This window comes from Citrus clementina, unplaced genomic scaffold (genome assembly GCF_000493195.1).
Source record: "Citrus clementina cultivar Clemenules unplaced genomic scaffold, Citrus_clementina_v1.0 scaffold_9, whole genome shotgun sequence".
NCBI lineage: Eukaryota > Viridiplantae > Streptophyta > Magnoliopsida > Sapindales > Rutaceae > Citrus > Citrus x clementina.
Window position 1 is genome coordinate 1,929,196 of NW_006261964.1, and position 18,442 is coordinate 1,947,637.

The 18,442-nt window shown below is 33.2% G+C and overlaps 2 protein-coding genes across 2 annotated transcripts; one reads left to right on the forward strand and one right to left on the reverse strand.

Annotated features, from left to right (window-relative positions):
- Positions 1–4,713: 4,713 nt before the first annotated feature.
- Positions 4,714–11,499, forward strand: LOC18032579 (cullin-1). The gene is made up of 20 exons (XM_006419550.2): positions 4,714–4,845; positions 5,455–5,636; positions 5,761–5,860; positions 6,173–6,358; positions 6,542–6,589; positions 6,674–6,877; positions 6,968–7,045; positions 7,462–7,551; positions 7,657–7,737; positions 7,866–7,928; positions 8,942–8,977; positions 9,067–9,153; positions 9,233–9,382; positions 9,468–9,523; positions 9,624–9,744; positions 9,851–10,012; positions 10,132–10,275; positions 10,384–10,602; positions 10,695–10,862; positions 10,975–11,499. The coding sequence occupies exons 2-20, from the start codon at positions 5,497–5,499 to the stop codon at positions 11,074–11,076; spliced, it is 2,235 nt and encodes a 744-aa protein (XP_006419613.1). The 5' UTR covers positions 4,714–4,845; positions 5,455–5,496; the 3' UTR covers positions 11,077–11,499.
- Positions 11,500–16,384: 4,885 nt separating this feature from the next.
- LOC18032578 (protein SRG1) lies at positions 16,385–18,239 on the reverse strand. The gene is made up of 4 exons (XM_006419551.2): positions 17,915–18,239; positions 17,500–17,747; positions 17,047–17,374; positions 16,385–16,940 (listed from the first exon to the last, which is right to left on the reverse strand). Exons 1-4 carry the CDS (start codon positions 18,173–18,175, stop codon positions 16,680–16,682), a joined length of 1,098 nt encoding a protein of 365 aa, XP_006419614.1. The 5' UTR covers positions 18,176–18,239; the 3' UTR covers positions 16,385–16,679.
- Between the last annotated feature and the right edge of the window lie 203 nt (positions 18,240–18,442).

The window sequence follows — 18,442 nt, forward strand, 5'->3', positions numbered from 1 at the left end:
CGAAATTAAGGATTCAATTGGATACGAGCAATGGGATTTTGGTTAGTTCTCACACTTAATAGGAAATAGTAAAAGTAAGGGTTTAATTCTTCATAAAAATATTATAGAAGTTAATTTTAGTTTATTTAATTATTAAATAATTAAATGAAGATTAGTCTCTCCACTCCTCGAATATTAGAGAGGGTCTAAAGAATTTGGACAGTGCGTTAGAAGAAAATAATTGAATAGAGATAATTTCTCCACCCTTCAAATATTAGAGATGGTTAAAAGAATTTGAATAGTGATTCAGAAGATCAATATACATGAAATGTCCCAGTTGTATAATTTAATTATAATATTTAATGTAATATCAGCATCGATCATGTATAACTATATTGAAAAAAAAAGATTTAATTGAATCCATATTTACATATGGATTTATGTAAATTAGGGCAGGAGATATATATACTTTCGCCATCCCTGAATTTATCGGCCAATACTTCTTTTTTTAAGAAAAATACGAGGATGAGCAAAGTCTTATGCAATTTTTGTTTTTAATCTCCTGTATTGTTTAGAATTTAAACTCAAATGACTATTAATTAAAAACCACTTGATTCAATTTCTAGGGACATGAGTCCACATCCAACACTAGCATTTTTGGTATTAGAGCTAGGGGTGGGCAAAATCGGGTTCGGGTCAACCCGATCGGGTTTTGGGTTATTCGGGTTGTGCAAACATTGATCCGAATACAACCCGAACTTACAACCCGATCCGATCCGATATATATTCGGATCGGTTCAGATTGGGTCAAAAATCGGGATGAATTCGGATTGAATCGGTTCGAATTAAAAATGGATCATATTAAATTCGGGTCAAATTAAACCAATTCGGGTTGATGAAAACGGGTCAATTCAAAACATATATACCAATACACCATGAAAGCTTCAAAATTCAAAACACATAAGGGACTAAGGGAGAAACTCGGGTCGGGTTGGAGTTTGAGCCTTGGAGCAGCAGATCGGCGACTGGGTTTTCGGCAGCAGATCGGTGGGCGTGCAGCAGCAGCTTGCACACGGCTGGACGCGCAGCAGTTTCCTCGCGATGGCTGGACGCAGCACGGCGGCAGCAGATCGTGGACGCAGCAGTAGATGGCTGGACGCAAGGCGGCAGCAACATGACAACAGCACGGCAACAGCAGATTGCTGACGCAACAGCAGATGGCCGGACTCGCAACACGGCAGCAGTAGATTGCGGGAGGGAGAGAATGTTTTCTTGCTTCTTGAGGGTGGGTTCACGGGTTGGGTGTTGTGATTTTTTTGTTTGTGTGTGTTTTGTGTTTGTGTAAACTGTAAAGTGTAACCTTTTGAGTATGTGATTTCACTGATTTGTGTGATTATGTGTGGTGTGTTGTGTGCCATGTGTGTGTGTTTGGCCATAGAATTTTTTTTTTTTGTTAGCAACCCGATCGGGTTTGCAATATTTCATCCGATCGGGTTATATTAACAACCTGATCCGACCCGAACCCGAAATTTTTCGGGTTGGGTTGGATCGGATCGGGTATTTTGCCCACCCCTAATTAGAGCATCTCCAAAAGACTCTTTAAATAAGATTATATTTCTTATTTGAAGAGCCATATAAATATTAAACACTCCAAAAGACACGTTAATTTAGATTCTTCAAATAAGATTTGTTTCTCACTCTTTAATATTGTCGAGTGAGTTTCTCATTCTTTTATTAATTTATTATTATTATTTATTGAAAATATAAGACTGCAATAATTATTATTTATGTTTCTTTTAAAAAATATAATGACAATTCAATTTGATAGTGAGAAAGATTTGATTAAAATAATATTAATTTATTCTTATTTGGTGAGTCTTTTGAAGGAGATTATATTTTTCTATACACTTATTTACCACATCAGTAAGCAAATTGAAATTTGAAAAATAAAATTTAAAGATCTTTTTGGAGATGCTCTTATATCTTTTACATAACAAGTGATGATTTTAATTATTTAAAGGTAATTTGCAATAAAATTATTAATTATCATAATCAATTATGCGATAATTTTATCTTTAGCTAAGACACCTTAATCCACAATTTTTCCCGTATAACTTCTTCTTTTTTTTTCCTTTAAATCATAATGTGGGAGCACAAAAATGTACGGCTCAGTTTAATTGAATATAATGGATTCTTTAATGAAGCACAATTAATTTATGTACAGCAGCATTTTCACTCAGTTTCTCGGTAACAATACAAGGTCTACGTAAGGCCGAACAATTAAAAAACAAAATAAAAAATCCTTCTTCCCCCAGACCTATGGTCACAGTCTCATTGGTTTTGTATAGTTATCAAATCTTTCACTTTCAACTCTTATGAGTTATGCCCATCGCCTTGAACGAGAAACATAATAATTGTTTCACTTGCTGTTTTTTTTTTTTTTGGACATAATTTCACTTACTATTTATTTATCATGAACTAGTGCGAAACATAATTTATGGAATACACTATGTATTAAAGTCAACAAACAATAAGGTATTTGATGTACATGGAAAGTACATTGAAAGAGTGATACTTGTGACTTTGATTTAGATTTAGTTTTTTTTTTGTTTTTTTAATGAAAAAAAAAAGAAATGATTAGTAATAATTCCACACAATCATCAATTTTATCATTATCGCAATCACATGTTTTACAGTTATAGTATATACAAATCCAAAATATAGTAGTAAATTAGGAAAGTAAAATAGTTTACCATACGATTCTTATAAGTTAATAATACCACACAATCATCAATTTCATCCCTAATGTTTAATGCAATAGTCTATTTCATCCCTACTTTTCAAATAATAATCTAAAATATCCTCTGTTAACTCACCGTTAGTGTAAAGTAGTTAACTAGTAATTCATTGAGGGTAAAATATGATTTTTTTTATTAAAGTGATACAAACTATATTAAAATATATTTTTTACAGAATTAAATAACATTACAAAGTATACAAAATTCATTAATTTTTTCTTAAATGAAATCAACGATGATATAGTTTGATATACTCATTGAATAATTGTCATAAGGAACAAATTGTAATTAACACAATATTTTATTCTTTAAATCATTGGAAGAAAAACTCAAAAATACCACCAATTTTTATGTGCTTGCATGTGCTAAATATTTTCTTTATCTTCAACTCAATTCAAGAAATTTTACAGTGCAATTAGAGAGTATACTTATATGAATAAGAAAATTGTGATATTTTTTGTACTTAGATTTAGGGTTTATAGAGTTTTCATGCCGCTAAAATAAAAAGAAGTGAAAAAATAATGACTTGAAATATAAAATTTTCATCTTTTTCAGTATTTTCTATTTAGCGGGATTTGATAAAATTATTTTTAGTTATATGTCAACTTTTATTTATTTTTTAAATTTTCTCTTTGATGGAAAATCTATTTTACCCTTAATGAATTATTAACAAACGACATTTAACTAATAGTGAGTTAACGGAAGGATATTTTGGGCTGTTGTTTAAAAAATAGGGATGAAATAGGTAATTGCATAAAATCCTAGGGATGAGAAATGTTTTTTCCCGATATTAAATTTTACCAAAAAGCATTAGAAATTGTGAGAAGATTGATGATAAATTTTATTTAGTTTTTTACAATCCAACCGATCCCAAAGGATAAATTATAATATTCTCGAGAAATGATAAAGTAAATCTTAAAATAATGTCATATAATAGAAAAACATATATATTATTATCCTTTCTATTTTGTCAAAATTACTAGCTTAAAAACATCAACATGATTATAATAATAACAAAGAGAGCCTCAAGTGTTGTTAGAAGCAATAGAAGGGAGGTATGTGAAAATTATTAGGCAATAAATGAAAATTTTTTTGACATTGATATTACATACTATAACTCATATTATATGAAATTACTACTGATATTAATATTTAAAGGACGTTAACTTCAATTTATTAAAAAAAAAGATTTCTTCACTCAATTATATAACATAATTTAAAAAAAACTAATTTCTACCATACATTTATATAGGGATTCAAACTACCTCGCTCGCTGCCGGGTAAAAGCTCGTTTAATCCATATATTTTGAAGTTAGTGTCCGTTTAGTCCATATATTTTTAAAAATACATCAAACCATTCCTACCATTAAATTATTGACACTCTTGTCATTATCTTTTGTTCCTTTTAACTTATTTTTATAATATTACCTTTTTATAATAATTTTTTAGACATTATTAAAAAGAAAAAAATAAATTACCAATTTAGCACCAAAATTAAAATAAAAAAGTATATATTAATTTTTGTGGAACACTCTCTTGAGTTAAAATATTAATTGTTCTAAAAAAATTGGTAATATAATTTTTTACAATATTAATTTTTTAGACATACGTGAGCTTCTACAAAAATTAATATATACCTTTTTATTTTTATTTTATTTTTAAGTTTAATTTGATAATCTAATTTTTTTATTAATATCTAAAAAAGAAATATTATTGTAAGAGTGTAATATTATAAAAGTAAGTTAAAAAGAATAAAAAATAATGACATAAGTATCAATATTTAACAGTAAGAATATTTTAAAATATTTTAAAAAATATAAAAACTAAATAAATACTAACCTCATAATATAAGAACTGAACAAACTTTTACCCTTGCTTACCCCACGGCCGAGATCAAAATCTTTATTTACCGCAAAAAATATAAAATACAAAAACAAATAAAAGACGTAATAATAGAGAGGATCCGAAACCCGAAAGAGTCTCACAAACTCTCTACTGGAGAGAGTAAAATTACCTCTGGGCACCTGAGCGATTCATTCTTTCTAGTCCCGATTTCGCTTCGAATCAGGTCCATATCGCTGTCTTTGAGCAATTATATTGGATTAAGGCTTTGCTGGTTTTGCGATTTTGTTGTTTTTATTTATTATTTTTTTTGTGGATCTGTTTCCGGTGATTATCACTCATTTCTCTTCGATTGCGATTACTTTTTATATATTTATTTTTAATCAAAATATTTCGTAATTAATGGCTCTTTTTTAAGTGATGAGTGGACTGTGTTTTTGGTTTGCGAGTAAATTATGTGAAGGAGCGTAAGCAGTCATCACAACTACTTCGGTCGTTGTGACCTGCAGTGATGATTGAGCGTGTTTTCGGTTGTGTTTTCAGCTGCGGAAGGCAATTTTTGGGGTTTTGTGACTGAAAAATGAGTAATTTCTGAGAAATTTTTGAGTTCAATATGGAACATAATTAGGGTTTCTGTTATGAAAATCATGGTAATTTGCAGTGATTTTGGTCTGAAATGTAATTGAGTTGTTTTGGCTTTAATTTGTATCAGTTTAGGGTTTATTTTGGCTTTTTGTTAGGTATGATTTTACTTTGGTGTTTACTGTTTGTTTATTTAATTTTTTTATGTGGCTGATTTTGAGTTGGGCCATGAGCTGATTCTTCTCATTTGCAGATTTTAGGGGTTTTTGGGAATTGAGAAGAGGGGTTTGGCGATATGACGATGAATGAGCGGAAAACGATTGACTTAGAACAAGGATGGGAGTTTATGCAGAAGGGAATTACAAAGTTGAAGAATATACTGGAAGGGCTCCCCGAGCCACAATTCAGCTCTGAAGATTACATGATGCTTTACACGTATCTATTTCAACCACATTTGGTTTCTGCATTTGTCAACATCTTATTACTTGTAATTCATAATTTTTTTTTAGCATTTTTATGGTATTGCTTTTTTTTTTTTTTCAAAAAAATCTGTTTACAGAACCATCTACAACATGTGCACGCAAAAGCCTCCCCATGATTACTCTCAACAGCTTTATGACAAGTACCGGGAGTCTTTTGAAGAATACATATCTTCCACGGTAGGAACTTGATATTGTTGCAATCCAAATGTATCTGTCAAATGTACTTTGCTTATAGCGTCTGAGCTAAGTTTAATTTGTCTCTAAGGTTTGCAATTACTGAATAATATTTGATTACAAACTGCTTCTTTGGCTGATAGCATTGTAGTAAAATATGTTTTTCCACATAGTAAATACGCACTACAACAGTCATGTTTTTGTAATTAGCAGTATGATATAAGCATTTCATGTATTCAATAATTGCATACTTTGTAGCATTTTTTCAACATTTCTTTCCAACACTTCTGAGACACTTGTTTGTTTGGAATCCAGGTATTGCCATCTATAAGAGAGAAGCATGATGAATTTATGTTGAGAGAGCTTGTAAAAAGGTGGTCAAACCATAAGGTTATGGTCAGGTGGCTTTCTCGATTCTTTCATTATCTTGATCGGTACTTTATAGCCCGGAGGTCACTGCCACCCCTTAATGAAGTTGGCCTTACCTGTTTCCGTGATCTGGTATGTTGTGACAGGACATCACGTCATTGGATTTTGTGTTTTGCATTTTTGTGAGATTTTCTTCATATCTTCCTGAACAGCAGTAGCCACTTCATATTTAAAATCATCTTCTAGTCTGTCAACTTTCCTTTTGAAAATTTATTTGAGATTGTAATGTTATTGGTATACTTTTTGTGATATCAGGTGTACACGGAATTAAATGGAAAAGTAAGAGATGCTGTAATTACTTTGGTATGTTTTCTTATTTTGCTGCAATGTACATCACACTTTTTTAATTGCCAGCTAAGATTATTAATGTAAATAATTCTAAATCAGATTGATCAAGAGCGTGAGGGCGAGCAGATCGATCGGGCGTTGTTGAAGAATGTTTTAGATATTTTTGTTGAAATTGGGATGGGGCAAATGGATTACTATGAAAATGATTTTGAAACTGCCATGCTTAAAGATACAGCTGCATATTATTCACGGAAAGCTTCAAACTGGATCTTAGAAGATTCCTGTCCAGACTATATGTTAAAGGTATGCTTTATATGTTTCGGTTTTCAGATTGAAATTTATTTGTTTGTTTTCTTGTAAAATGATGTCTAACTTATATGTTGGTACTTCCAGGCTGAGGAGTGTCTGAAAAGGGAGAAAGATAGGGTTTCTCATTACTTGCATTCTAGTAGTGAGCCAAAGTTACTAGAGGTTTGTGCTTACCTTATCTGATACAGCTCAATCTCTATGAGATACTTTTTCTAACAAAAGATATTTTAGTAGGCTGCCAATAAAGTAAATCTTAATGGTGCCATGGATTTTTACAGTTCTGCTTCCATGTTTATAAGTCTATATTAAAGGTGCATTTATTTACCCCTGGGTGGGTTGGATGGTGTGACACTTGGTTTCAACCGAATGGTCAAAGGCTCAGATCCCCCCTAGGATGTTATCTTCTGTGGGTTCCTTGATAATTAAATTTTTTAGGGTTCAGCAGTCCCTGTAATTTCAACTTTCAAACTCAATGCATATACCAGTGGGCCGAGGATCTTTTGTTAACACAGATATAGGATTTATATATCATTTATATGTTTGTTGTTGTTTCATGAGTCTTATTTTCCCTTTTATAGAAAGTTCAACATGAGTTATTGTCAGTATATGCAAATCAACTGCTTGAGAAAGAGCACTCAGGATGCCATGCATTGCTCAGAGACGACAAGGTACATACTGAGTGATGACATATTCTGGATATTTGCTGCTTAGATTATTTATAAAATGAGCTATTGCTTGATACGTTATTGCTGAACTTTCTAAACCTGTTTTAGGTGGAGGATTTGTCAAGAATGTTCAGGCTCTTTTCTAAAATACCCCGAGGCTTAGATCCTGTTTCGAACATCTTTAAGCAGGTCTTTACTTGAATTTTGTTAATTGAGTTCAATCCATCTAAAGTGTTTTTTTTTTTCTTTTGGGTTTTTTTTTGGGGGGGGGGGGGGGATCATCTTTACTCATTTTTCCTTTCTTTACTCCTTTGCAGCATGTTACTGCTGAAGGTACAGCCTTGGTGAAACTGGCTGAAGATGCAGCAAGCAATAAGAAGGTTTTTATAGTGCTTGTTTTTACTTCAATTAGCTTATGCATGAAGGCTCCTAATGGCAATATGTTTACCATTATTGATATCCAGTTTCCATGCAAAGTAGTTTTTTTCATAATTTGAGGATTTCCTCAGTTGCCTTAGATTGAGGTGTTGAGAAATTTGTTTTCTGGCTTACTGTTTCTGTCAAAGTTCAAATTTTCTTGTTTATTGCTGAAATATTTGGATATTATCTTTTAGGAATTAATATTTTTTATTTTTTATTTTTTTTGGGGGGTGTACTTGGGCTTGGGTTTGAGGGCAAGTTTATGTGCATGAATTCCTTTTCCGAGTTCATTTGATTGATAGTCTGATAAAGGTGTTCAAAGTTTGTGTCTTCACACACTGTAGCTTATATAGAGAATTCCATTCTAGTGAAATCTTGACGGGGGATTTTGTTCCAGTTGTCCGTAGGATATTTCACCTTGCTGATGCTCCGACCTAGAGGGACTCACACACCTCCTTATATATATAACCTCTCTAAATTATGCCTATATCAGGTGCTCTGCTGGTGCATTTATGCATTTTGAACCTGCCTTGGCTTACTCGGTCAAAGTAGCTTTTAGATGACGGCAACTGATATTGTGAATCTGTGACATATTGTCCAAGTTCCTTTCTCTTGCCCTGCCGGGTTGTCTTTGTCACTTGTTTGGAAAGTGCTGTTGGAGTAGGGTTGGGAGGTGATATGTCTAGATGCCAGCATGGTTCTGGACTTCAATATTAGCGAAATAGGACATTAGAATGTGCATAACTCTTACTTTCAATTTTATAGTAGTAGCCATTGGAGGTGATTGCTGACATCATTGAAGCCCTTATTTGCATTGTGCTTGGATTCTGTTTATTAGTGGTTTTATACTTCATTTATCAAATTTTATGGAAAATACCAACCTGGTCATAGATGCCATAGTTGTGAACAGTTTCGTCCATTTGATTTTCATGCCAATAACTGATTTTTTTTTCTTTTTCACTTCATTCGACAGGCAGAGAAAAGGGATGTGGTCGGCTTACAGGAGCAGGTTGTTAATTTGTCACTCTCTCTCTGCTCTCTATAAACATTCCTTGACTATTTGTATGGGTTAAAGTTGATTTCAGTTGTGGTTTTCAGGTTTTTGTCAGGAAAGTGATTGAGTTGCATGACAAGTACTTAGCATATGTAAATGATTGTTTCCAGAACCACACTCTCTTCCATAAGGTCAGTAATTAATAATGGCTTCAAAACTTTTAGATTACAGCCGACTACCTATTTATTCCACTTGTGTGTTTCTCTGCAGTCTCTTAAGGAGGCTTTTGAGGTCTTCTGCAACAAGGGTGTTGCTGGAAGCTCAAGTGCGGAACTCCTGGCCACTTTCTGTGATAATATTCTTAAGAAAGGTGGGAGCGAGAAACTTAGTGATGAAGCAATTGAAGAAACGCTTGAGAAGGTTTGTTATACTCTTGTACTAGTTTTCCATGTAAATTTTGCAGATGATCTTAAACTTTGTTATTGAATTTGCTTTTTGATCGCAGGTGGTGAAGCTGCTTGCATATATTAGTGACAAAGACTTATTCGCTGAATTCTACAGGTAAAGATGTCATTTGTTGGCTAATCATTCTAAACAGCAATCTGAAGATTTAAGTTATTCGAACTAAAAATATTTACTTAATGTTGCATGTCTGCTGTAGGAAAAAACTTGCTCGGCGGCTTCTTTTTGACAAGAGCGCTAATGATGATCATGAGAGAAGTATTTTGACGAAGCTGAAGCAGCAGTGTGGTGGTCAGTTCACCTCAAAGATGGAGGGAATGGTTAGCTTTGGAGATTATGCTTGCGAATTCAAGTATTTGAAGGTTACATGTAGTGATGTTGACAAAGATTCATTATTGAAGTTGCTATTTTTGTTTCTGTTTCTAGGTTACGGACTTAACATTGGCAAGGGAAAACCAAACCAGTTTCGAGGAGTATCTTAGCAATAACCCTAATGCAAATCCAGGGATAGATTTGACAGTTACTGTTCTGACTACTGGTTTCTGGCCTAGTTATAAGTCCTTTGATCTTAACCTTCCAGCAGAGATGGTGAGCTCATATATTTCTTGTGTGGACTAGAAATCATTATATTAGTTAGTATTTGGTAGGTTTCTCGTAGTAGTCGCTGAAATCTAGTCTTCTTTTCCTGTTGGCAATGGCTGCTTTAGGTCAAGTGTGTTGAAGTTTTTAGGGAATTCTATCAAACAAAAACAAAGCATAGGAAACTTACTTGGATCTACTCACTGGGTACTTGTAACCTCCTTGGAAAATTTGAATCAAGAACTACAGAGTTGATTGTCACAACCTATCAGGTAATATGATCATGATTTATATTTCTTTTGGAAGCTTTCTAATTGGAGACATTGGATTCTGGCATACATTTTACCTTTTGCTAACATAAAAGATTTTTGGGTGTATAGGCTTCTGCGTTGCTTTTATTCAATTCCTCAGATAGGCTGAGTTATTCAGAGATCATGACGCAGTTGAACTTGTCCGACGATGATGTTGTTAGATTGCTTCATTCCTTGTCATGTGCAAAATATAAGATTCTCAACAAAGAGCCAAATACAAAAACCATCTCTCCTACTGATCACTTTGAGTTCAATTCCAAGTTTACCGACAAAATGAGGAGAATCAAGGTACTGGAACCTTTTCTAATTGTCTTTGTGTTGTCTCTTCTGCAAAATTACATGTGTTTCTGAATTTTATATGTTGCTTGTTCTATGCACAGATTCCTCTCCCTCCTGTGGATGAGAAAAAGAAGGTTATTGAAGATGTTGATAAGGACAGACGATATGCCATTGATGCCTCAATTGTGCGCATTATGAAAAGTCGGAAAGTTTTGGGGCACCAACAATTGGTATTGGAGTGTGTCGAGCAGTTGGGCCGCATGTTCAAGGTTCATAATACACTTTTCTCTTTTCTCTTTTTTTTTTTTTGTGTTTGTGTGTGAATCCTTTGTATTTCTCAATTTGACCACATTGGCTCTGAATGAAATGTTAATTTTGCAGCCTGATTTCAAGGCAATCAAAAAGAGGATTGAAGATCTTATCACTCGAGACTATCTCGAGAGGGACAAATCTAATCCCAATATGTTCAGGTACTTGGCGTGATCTAGAGTGGTTGGTAATCCAGATGAAGTGTTGACATTTGCTGCCCACAAAGAGGGTTAGTTCATGGTGGAACTGGGACAAACATATGTAAACCGCCGCCAGGAGTGCCTTGTCTGGTGATTGCTCAGAAGCAGAGCTGCGATGCTTGTACATTTTGCTGTTGGGCCAGGTGTGAGGAGCAGGTATAGATTTCGAACCCATGTTGGAGAAATAGTTATTCATTCCTTAATGTGGTTCAGTGCACCGAGAGACAATGCTGTTCTGTCTTCTTATTTCTGCAATCCCATTTTGTGACTTGATGTTTGTTTGTGATTTCTCTTTCTTTTTCTTTTATAATTTCTTTTGCCGAAGAAATATGTATCTTAAATCTATCAAAGTTGTGTTTTGATTGTAAGTTTATAAGAGATTGCCTGGTGAAATATCTCTACAAAATGCCATTTTATGCATCTGTTTATAATCGTTTAAAAAGCAACATTCAATTCCTTGTTCCATCTAAGGCGACAGACAAGCTGGTGAGCATTATTTATTAGATGTTTTAAGAGTCCAAAGGGCTTTTTCCACTGGCGATTTTGACCGAGTTGTATAATGTCTCTGTCACTCTGATACTATGGAGTATGGAGATTGGAAATAGCTTTCGATAAGGTGAGCAAATGCAACTTTGGCAATGTCATGAAAGTAAGTGCGGACTTTACCGATTTAACGCAGCATACTTCCTAATAATCAGAATCCTATGCAGGTAGGACTTAATTGTCATTTTGTTCAATTCGATTGAATAATATTTTAGCGCGTTACTTTAGACGTCGGATGTTTGAAGCTATGCAAGTGTTTGGGTACATTGCTGAGAGAGTTAAATGTCACGGGATAAGTATTTTGTGCAGTAACTCGTGTAACACTTGCATAACTTTTAGTACAAAAGTTGTTAAATAAGCCTATTGAATTTCTTAAGTTACCCAAAAAAGATGTTTGTGGAAGAGTTAGAGAGAAGAGAGGGCAGTGTAGCCAAGAAAATATTATTATTTGTAAAAGAGAATAAAAGAGAGTTTTATAAGTATGCTTGAGTTGCTTGTACTTGGTGTGTAGTGCGGTGTGCAAAATGGCAAGTGTTATGTCCTATTCATAGGGAGTCTTGCCTTGGTTTAGAGCCTTTCACGCATCTTGCACAACTTGCCTAAAAATCTATTAAGTTTTAGAGAAGTCTAGCCATACACAAGTGTAGAATTATCTAGATAATTACAAGTGTAGAATTATCTAGATAATTACAAGTGTAGAATGTTGTAGAGAATTCTAAGATCTGGACTTGATATCAGGCTCCTGTTATTGAGCCCGTCATGGCTTGCTAATGAATGAGACAGCCCATTGCTAAGTGGTTCCTATTACTGCTTAGCGTACCCTATCTTTAGGCGGTTCTTTATTGAGTGCACCTTAGCACGCCAAGTTAGCCTCCTTTAATGGTAAATTTGAGTGGTTCGTGATATAAAGCTAAGCTAAGCAACCACAACACTTATAACATGAATGTGAAAAACATAGAGAGAGAGAGAGAGAAAGGAAAAGAAAAAAGAATGTTATTTCTATTGAGCTACCGGCGCCGGGTACTTACAATTAAAATGACAAAAACATGAGTCTAAAGTAATGCATATTTTTCGGTGGGCTTTTAAATGTGGGGTCTCAGCGAAAGGGACACTTTGTGTACCCTTGTATTTTATTAGAAATTCCGGTGAAAGTTTGTTGGAAGATTGTCAATTTACCCCATGTTATTTTTATAATGGCCGATAACTCCTATGACAACATAAATTTATAATATTATTTTTATTTTTAAATATCTCTTGATTTATATTTATTATAGATTAAATAAATTATATGAATGGAAATTAAAATAAAAAATTAAGTATTAAAAATAAGAAATATATGTTTTGATGTGAAAAAAATTAATAATAAAAATATTTTTTTGTACTTTTTTATTTTATAAACATTTTCTTATAATAAATATATAGGAAAATTATTATAAAATGATAAAAAAATTATTATAAGAAAACTTAAATGATAAATAAGAAATTATTATAAAATAAATAATAAAATAATTTTCTTTTACTTTTTACATTTAATTTTAAAATCTTATAAAATATTTATTTGAAGAAAATGTTTACAAAATAAAAAAGTATAAGAAAGAAATTTTATTATTAATTTTTTTCACATCAAAATATATATTTTTTGTTTTTAATACTTAAAATTTTTATTTAGTTTCTATTCATATCGTTTATTTTATTTATAATAAATTTAAATACAAATGTATTTAAAAATAGAGTATTATTGTAAATTTATGCTGTTAGGGAGATTATTGGCTATTATAAAAATAATAGAAGTGTGAACGGTATATATAAATTACAGTAGTAAGAAATTGACAATCTCTCCAAAGTTCGTCCTCCATTTGAAGATCGACACGAGTATCAGATCGTCATCAGTGGGTGATTATTAATCAATTAACGCAAGAAGGCAAGTTGGAATATGCGTGCAAAAATGAAAGTGAATGCAGCAAAATCGACGGTTCGCTTGGCTTTCTAACTCGATCATTAAGAAAAGAAGAGAAATTCCCCACACTCAACTAATTCTCCCACTTTTACTAAAAGTTACAAGATCACAAATTATTATTTTAATAATTACGCTGAGCTCATTCTCCTCAAAAATCTTAATTCCAATGAAGAGTTTCTTCAGACAAGATTGTTTCCCACAAATACTAATAACTCCCAAGTAAACAACTGCAGTAACTTAAACTTGCGTGAGCGAATTGGTCCTCAGTTAGTGGGTTGTCAAAATCATAAAATTAGACGCCTAGCTAGTATTCCTGCTGTGTTTAACTGTTTACCTTCAAGCATGGCTCCTCGTACATTTCTTGCCCCTCCAGGATTCAACGTCCCAAAGGAAAAGTCAAGAAATGCTCCATTTCAACTTTTAATCTTGTCATTTTTTTGTTCATGGAAGTAACGGTTCTGAGTCTTGCACAGTGACTAAGCACCAAACTCTTTTTTTAGGTTTTTGGCCCTTTATACATGTTAGATAAATTATGTAAGTTACTCGTGCGGATCTAACAATAGTATTAAAGATAAATCTCAACATCGATATGAAAATCGAACTCAAGATCTTTGCTTTAATACCACGTCAAAGAAACCACTGGCCTAAAGGCCTAATCTGATAGATAAGATTAGAGCTTCTCGGTAGTATTATTAGTCAAAACCTCAACAACATAGAAATTTTGGAAAACTTCACTTAGTATATAAGAGCATTGAACCGAATACGACCCATTTTGGACTCAAGTCGCTCTGCCTACATTATTGTCCATGTATTGGACTCTAACAAGCTATGATTTACAGGAAAACAATGGGCACCAAATCGTTTTCCCATGGGCTGGGGAAATCGATGGTAGTGGGTGTAATCATTCAAAAAAAAAAAAATTTCAAAGTTGTGTCATTTTTTACGTGGTCGGTCAAATATATTTAATTCTTTCCACTGAGCTGCTGCTTGCATCACTTTCGTCTGTCCAAGCCGAAACTTTTTCACGTTGTTGGTAACTTTTGTTTATTCATGTATTTATTTTGCATTCCAACTTATTTCGGTCTTCATTCTAAGGTACATATTATTCATAGTCCCAAAGTAGCTATGATTATTGCATATACAATTTTTTCTTTTTAAATTTACACTTATGTTGTTAATTGCTTCATCATTTCTCTTGCTAATCATGTTTATATATGAACTTGTTGAACTTTTTTCATCGTTCAGTTATCTAGGGAACCTTTTGTTTGGTCTTCCGCCAATCGGTTTATGTCACATCTTGTGTGATGATGAATCTTGTGTGATGCATGAAGCATGATATTGATGGAAAAATCGTGCATATAATCTAATATTCTTTTACCTGATGGAAAAGACTCTACGATTCGAGCGATTCTTCAACTCACACCAAATATTAAATTTTCTTAACGCGTTTTTCATTAATTCGAGAATTCAAATACCCATTATAGAGAGCCATTTTAAACATATACTGTTTTGAGTTCACGTGTATTTTCCTCTAAAGAAATATCTGTTTTAGCTATAGCTAAAACAAGGTCAAAATTATTTTTCATTTTTACAAATTTTTAAAATTTTATTAAAGTACTCAATTTAAGTGTTGTTTTATTTGTTTCTTATTATTAATTGTTAATACTATTTCATTTTAGGGTAAAAGCTCGTTTTACCCCTATATTTTATTATTAGTGCCCATTTAGTCCCTATATTTTTTAAAATGCCTTAAAACATCCATACTCTTAAATTATTGACATTCATGCTGTTACTTTTTGTTTCTTTTGACTTGCTTTTACAATATTACCCTCTTACAATATTATTTTTTTATGAAATTAATAAAAAAAATAAATTATCAATTTAACCCCAAAAATAAAATAAAAACAAAAAAGAATATATATTAATTTTTGTGAAAGCTTACATCTGTCCAAAAAATATTTTATTGTAAAAATAATTAAATTACCTATTTTTTTGGACATTATTAAAAAAATTAATATATTAACTCCTCAACAGTGTGTTCCAAAAAAGTAACATATATTAATTTTGTTTCTATTTTATTTTTTGAGAATAAATTGATAATTAATTTTTTTTCTTTTTACTAATGCTCAAAAAAAATTATTGTACGAATGTAATATTATAAAAATTAAGCCAAAAGCAACAAAAAGTAAGAGGAAATGTGCTAATAATTTAATGTCGGGGATGTTTTGAGTTTTTTTAAAAAATTTAAAAACTAAACAGATACTAATCTCAAAATATAAGGACTAAACGAGATTTTACCCTTCATTTTATAATAAAATGACTTCGAGTTTAGCAAAATTCAATTTATTTAATGTCCTTGGAATAAAAAGGCACTTCGAAATCCTAACTTGCCATCCTTTTAACAAAATCTCAATCAAACATTCTTTTGAGGACGCGAGTTTTTTAATCTTTTGTTTTTGCTTTGTCAGCTTGAGCTCAGCTTTGTGCTATAACCTATATAAAGGTTTCCGGTTCGACTCATTGTGCACCAACTTGCTTGGTTAGTGCTTGATTCCCTTGGCAGCAATTAATAATCTGTACCAACTGAACCAACATGCACACATGATTTGAGGGCTCTTTTCTCTTCCGCCATTGAGAAAAAGCTCTAGCACTTTCCCTTAAACAATGGAAGACCGATGGTCTTTGTTTGATTCTTTCACAAAAAATATTTTTATTAGTGAATTGTGTTTCCCCACATCATGGGATTATTCTTTCCTTACTAAGAATCTAACAGAGCTAACAGTAAAAGCAACATTTGCATCCGATTCTAAATTCTTGTTTGCTTCCAATATACACAATATGACAAGGAAAATATATATATTTGACTGGCTTATATATACTAATCATCAACAGTGTTGTCCATCATAGCATGCAAACTTATTATAAGTAGGTCCAAACCGAAAAAAAAAAAAAAAACTATGCTTAACACCAATAGAACTAAAATTTTAATAATAAAACTACTACTTTTCCACATTAAAATTCAAGCTTAGTCTTATTATGAGTGCCTCAATGTCGGGGACCAAGTGATGGAGCCTTTCTCAAGTAGAGTTTTGAGTTTGAATCTTGGCAAATTCCATTGTCTTTTTGCCTTGCAACTTGTTAGTCACGTAATGTTTACTGTACTCTCCATGATTGTATCTTCTATATTTGCATGGATTGTTCTCATTCACTAGCTCAGGCATTGGTCCCAGCTCCACTTCATAACTTGGAGCATAGAATGTGACGATTGAAAGCCTGTCTTTTTCTTTATGTGTCACTGCCCTGTGCTCAACACTTTTGTATCTCCCATTTGTAAGAACCTGCGTAACAAAAATAAAAAAACAGGAATCAGCAAAGCAACAAGAATTAAATTGATGCTGAAAGGAGAAGCAAAAGATTAAAATTTCTCGTTACAATATTGGGTACCTCTATGGTGTCCCCGACGTTGATCACAAGTGCATTTGGAATAGGCTGCACAGGAACCCAAGTGTTATTTTTCAAAATTTGAAGTCCTACTGAGCTGCCCTTTCCTTGCTGCAAAACTGTGAGGGCACTGCCATCTGAATGAGGGCTAAGACCCAATACAAGGTCAGGTCTTGGACATGGTGGGTAGTAGTTCATCCTCACAGCCTGCACAGCAACCCCAAACATTTCTTCAAAAGTTTCTGCTTTCAAGCCAAGGCTTATTGCTACGTACTTGAGCAGACACTGGCAAAGTTTTCTCACATCTCTTGAGTAAGTCTCTAGAGTTTCACTGCAAAATTAAGAGGGTATGCGTATTTATGAGAGTGACACTTGGCAAAAAAAAAAAAATTAAGCATAATACACACTCACCCATATATATATTGAAACTTGCAAGTTTGGTATGATTATTTTTACCTGAACTCAGCTGGCTTTGCTGGCCAGAGTTTTGGGTTCCTGATAAAGTGAGGCTCGACACCAAGGGCAAACATGTTGCACCAATCAAGTTTTTGGTTCTCCGAGAACACAAAAGCTTGCCCATATCCTTGAACTGTCCCTGGTAGCATGGGGTACTTCTTTTTCTCTTCTAAAGGTAGCATGAAAAAATCTTTGGCCACCTTCTCTATGTTCTCGAGTAAGTTCAGTTCAATCCCATGGTCAATCACCTGTTGAAAATAACTCAAAACATTAGTGGGGAACTTAAAAAATCTCTTTGTTCATACAACAGGTCCGTAGTTCAAACCCCGCTTATATGAGTGGTGAGGGGGAAAAACAGTAGGTTCATTACAACCAGTCAAGCACTCTAAAAATTTCAGAATTTGCAGTTCTTTACCTGAAAGAATCCCCACTCTTCGCAGGCAGTTGCGAGGTTTAAAATTTCATTGTGAAATTCATCGTGGTTGCCCTTCATGAGTTTTGAGAGGTTGATGATGGGAATGCCACCAGGTGGAGAAAGAGCTGTAGCCAGTGACGATGGCCTTTCAGTCAAGTCTCTAACAAATCTTTCAGGAATTGTGCTAGGTTCGACTTTTCTCAGCTCTTGAACATCATCTATTTGACCAACTTTGACGGGAAAAGTTGGTACTGGAGCCATGGAAACAGAGTTTTTGAAGCGATAATCTAACTGCAACTAAAGAAAAATATATGAAGCTTTACTTGGGAATTCAACTCTTGTACAAGTCTGTATTTATAGAAAAATGTGCACTTTGTCGCAGTGCTTATGTGTGGTTTGTAGGGGCCCCATATTTTGCATTTCATAAATTGGAAAAAATGGGCTTGGACCACAATTGACACTTTCGATCCACCAAACAACACCGAAAGCGTTAGTGCCTAGATATAAAATTGCTATCTCTCTCTCTCT